Source organism: Limulus polyphemus, unplaced genomic scaffold, assembly GCF_000517525.1.
Source record: "Limulus polyphemus unplaced genomic scaffold, Limulus_polyphemus-2.1.2 Scaffold110, whole genome shotgun sequence".
NCBI lineage: Eukaryota > Metazoa > Arthropoda > Merostomata > Xiphosura > Limulidae > Limulus > Limulus polyphemus.
Genome location: NW_013665720.1, coordinates 804642 through 809497, shown reverse-complemented (window position 1 = coordinate 809497; position 4856 = coordinate 804642). Strand labels below are relative to the sequence as shown.

Sequence of the window (4856 nt, the reverse complement as noted above, 5' to 3'; positions counted from 1 at the left end):
ATATATATATATATATATATAGATCATAGATATATGATTGTTGGCAATTTCCTGTAATTGGAAGTTACTGTTGAAGTGAAAATTAAGTCAATAGTAATACAGTTAGGGGGTATAATTATATATATATATAATTATTTGGTTGTATATTTTTTGGGTTGTATAATGTGTTATAATAATATGAAACAATAATAAGAAACAACAGGAAATTATTGTCAATTTGTAATTCATGTTTAACATATTGATTAAATCATGGATCTAGTAATATGGAGAAAATATTAAACTTGTTTAGTAAAATGATACAATATTAATAACTAGCAATTACATTGTTTAAAGAATAAACTCGTATTATCACTTATAATTAACTTGTAAATAAATTAGACAAATTTGTTATATTCATTTCATTTAAATATGCTCATTTAGTATAATTTATATAGTTGACACATTTGCTACACCACAAATTGTAAGAGAGAAAATACATAAAATAATTTACATTATATATGTACATTTATATATAAGTTTTTGTATATAAATTTTTGAAACATTATACCAGAGTTTTTTAAATTGCAGAACAGTTTACTGATGTTGTACAGAAAATATAAAAGTGTGAACATTTTGAGAATAATCAAATTAGACATAAACATCTCATACAGCAGAAAAGAACTATTTTTATGAGCTTCTGCTGTTTGCCAAGCATGGGTTAATTCACTTTTCTTATGCCATATACAGGGGCATACCCAAGATTTTGGAGGGGGTATTTCCATAATTGTACTTTTGTGTATGAGTTTTCGAAAACAATTAATCTGTGTAGTTATAGGCACTTACTTTACCAATAAAAAATTTTGCAGTAATTGTAAAAATGGTTCACTCTGCTTAATCTAAGAGATATAAAGTACCATTTGGCACAAGTGGTAAATTAATTAAAATGATTTATTCTTTGGGTTTTTAGGAAAATAAATGTTAGTGATTGAATGCAGGGTTCCGAGGTTAATATATGTCAATATATATCAAACAATTCAATTATTGTGCATGCTAAGAGGAATAAAGTTCTTTTGTTCATAAGTTGGCATAAAAAATGTTTTTTATCTTTATTATAACATTAAAAAAACAAGTTGAATAATTTATATTACACTTTGAGAGATTTATAAAGACATCATCATACTAGAAACAATCATTCCTAGAAAATGATTTTACATATTTATTTTATTTTTGAAGGCCAAATATTTTTATTTTACAACACCTTAGCAGAACATATTTAATTTGACTATTATCATAAAAAAAAAAGATGTATATTTTATTGATGAAAACAAGTCAGTTATTTTTCACATCCAATGAAAAGTTTATTCAAAAAATTAAAATCATTAAAAAAATTTGTGCTTAATTTTTTCAACCCAAACTGTATTGATTGGACTTTTAGAAAAATTTTACATGTTAATTGATATGCCACTTAAAAACTTCCACTTAAAACAATATTTAATAAAAGATGTGCAAAATTTCTTTCTTTTTATAAATAAACAAAAAACTTTTTTGTTGTTAGTAGACATGATAATTTATACATTCATATAGGAGGATGGTTAATATTCAAACAGTTTATTAATTTTTACCAAGTTTGTTCATTAAAATTTTGTGAAGAGCTTAATTTTGTATACTTTCTTTAGGTAGGAAAAGAAGAAGGTAAAGAAGTAACTGGAAAATGCTCTATGTTACGTAATGAAATGCAAACCAACAAGCCTCTCAAACTTCTTGAGGGTAAGAGATCAGATGTAATAATATGGAATGACTACCTTAGGAAACAAACTGAAGAAATGAAGAAAGAGCCTCGATGGTTTGAAGCAGCTTGGCTGTATGTAGAATGTTACATGTACCGGAGAATACAAGATGCTTTTGACTTGACGTAAGTCATTTTTCACAAGCTTAGAAATATGTCTAGTAGAATGATAACTGATCATAATTCCAAATAATAGAAGTTTAATGAAGGGTAAATTGGTTATAGACAGTTTTTATTTTATCGATATATATTTTTATCTTGTACAGTGAAAATTACTACTGTTACTAAAAATGCACAAGAAGCATTTAATTGTTTAAAGAATAATTATTGTCTCCAGAGTTTATTTTAACTTGTTTTGCTGTATAACGAAATATTCTGAAGTTTTTGTAAATAATATGTTTACCTACTTGACTAAATCAAGTTTTAGGTCAATAAGGCATTATCTAGATAAGATTAATTTTTCTATTTTCAGCTGAATCTTTTACTTGCCACAGTGTAATTATTGTGAAATTTCTTAAGGAAGAATTACCATTTTGAAAAGGATTGATTTTAATTCAAAGATAATTGTTTTAGCTACAGTTTGGATCCTTATAAGATTTTAGTTGCCATTAGTTTATAAAAAAGATTCTGTAAAATATAAAAATACCAAAATTCTAAAATAGAAATATTCCCAAATTCTTATGAAATATAACTGCATTTTAAATTTAGTAATAAAGAATTTTACTCCTCTTTAATTAGATAAAAGTTCAATGAATTCTTAATTAAAACAAGATGGGTATATTACAAATACATAAATCTTGCTCTGAGTTTTCAAGGTAACTAGTGACAATAGAATCAAACAAAAAACGTGGATTTTGCTTCTAAATAAATGTGCATCAGCTGTGTGTGTGTGTATGTATGAGTGTGACAGGATTACATTTTTAACATATGTTTTAAGAAAAACCTAACTTAAACTACCGTGATTATTCTTTACAATTGTAGTACCTTATTTCTAAAATGGTACATTATCTCTTCTCACATGTATAGCTATTTTTGTTCAGTGCTGCCCTCTATATGACACATTTTTTTCGCATTTTACAAGCCTTAAACGCCCACTTACTCTACAATCACCATGGTTCAACTGCACCTTTCATGTAAATCATCATGCGGCAACCCTCTACCAACAGGAGTGTAACACATCCTTCTAACACTTGTGCCTCCTTCTATTTGATTCTACCAAACTATCACTTCTCATTAGGAAATATTTGAGTGTAGACGTTTTTTAATTGTACTCTTTTCACATGTTTGTTTCATTTATTTCACAAAGTAGTGACTCACTTGATTTATTCATTTGCTACAGTTTGTTTGTTCTGTAGTTCTTTGCTGTAATAACTTACCTTTTTTATTAATTTTTGTTCTCATTTTTGACAGTTTAAGATGAATTCTGAAATTTGTGTTTTACATCTGATATTATTACTGCTACTTTTCTATTACTGGCTTCAGGTCTGGGGTCTCACCTGAGGATTTTTTGGCTATCATTCGTTGGGAGATTGATCATTATATGAGGCATCCTTTTTCTCCTAACCATTTTTGTGTTCCTCCTGCATTGTTTATGATGAGGAGGGTTTTGACAGTTTTTTTTCCTCCTCCTAATTATGTTGTGCCTTCCCATGCATCTCCTATGAGATCTACTGGCCTAATTCTGCCTTTTTGGATATGCTTCCTCAGGTGTGTTCCGTCTTCATACGTTACCTGATAGTGTTCCTTCTTGTTTTATATGACATTCAACATTAGGGTCTATTGTTTTCCCTCCTTCCTCTGACGTCTGGGTTCATGCTGAGCATTTCATTTCTCACCTGAGGACTGAATTTGGCATGCCTCATCCTCTATGGACTATTGATCTTTATGCTTTGACTTATTAGCTAGCTGATCAACCCTTTCTTGACTTCCAGCTGTTGGAGTCACTTTAGCCAATGCAGAGGCTGTCCTTGATAACTCGATCCATTTTCCTGCCTTCATCTTACCCTTATAGTTCTCCTGCAGTAATTATCCAACATACATCTTTCTGAGGTACTCCACCATTCCCCTGAGGGTTTTTCTGAGGATAAACGTTCCCTTCTTCCTCCTCCTTGGTCATATTGCCCTCATTGGCCCTATCTGTTTGTGCATGGTTTTGTTGTTGTTGGGATTGTATTGGGAAGGATCTACCTTCCCCTTATCTTTGTGACTTCCAGATGGCTCCTTTTCTCCATATGTTTGTTTTTGGAGATTTTCCAGTCTTTAGAACCCTTTAGTCTTTGGTTACTTGTTTTTCTCATTCTTATACCACGACCTCTCCCATAACTGTTTCTTGTCCTGCAACCTTCAATCCTTTACTTGTTCCTACCACTAGGGGTTCTAAATTTCACCATGTGTCTTGAAGTCTAGTTCATTGTTGCCAGCAGTTCCAGTAACTTTCAGCTGGTTCCCAACAAACACATTTATGTAATAAATATATATTATTAACATAGTGGTTTGGTAGTGATTATGTAGTTTACTTAACGTAACTTTTGCATAAAAGTGTGGACTATCAGAGACCTTTTTTACTATGTGGTAATATTACATAGTGGAACTACCAATATACTACCAATTTGGTATGTTAAAATGCCAACATGGCATATTCCTATTACCATTCTACTACCTTGTACCTACCTTCCCACTACCTTTCTGGCAACTTGATACCACCTTCCATTGGTTTCTACCTCTTCTTAGTACCTTGTTTATACCTTTCAGCTCCAGTCAGAATACTTTCAATATGCTCATTTGCAAAAGTAAGTGAGAAGTAATATCATTTATTCAATATCATTGATACAACATTACAAAAACAAATTATACATTTTTTTAATACAACATTACAAAACAAATTGTACATTTTTTAATACAACATTATAATAACAAATTATACACTTTTTCAATACAACATTACAAAAACAATTGTTGTTTAAGACTCATGACATAGGTAAATTAATATGTAGAATTATAAACGAACTTTTCTTTACATTAAAATACTTTTATTGCAAGCTTTTGGCTCTCCTATTGGAGCCTTCATTGTGCAACAATGCACTGAGCAAAA

The 4856-nt window shown here is 29.9% G+C and overlaps 1 protein-coding gene across 3 annotated transcripts in view; it reads left to right on the top strand.

The window, feature by feature from the left end:
* The window catches only part of LOC106471163 (protein-glutamate O-methyltransferase-like), a 50533-nt gene that overhangs the window by 15376 nt on the left and 30301 nt on the right, over positions 1–4856 (top strand). For all 3 annotated transcript variants that reach the window (XM_013931754.2, XM_022400619.1, XM_022400627.1), the window contains one exon: positions 1656–1891. In XM_013931754.2, the coding sequence (XP_013787208.1) occupies positions 1656–1891 (236 nt within the window). The remainder of the gene's footprint in view (positions 1–1655; positions 1892–4856) is intronic.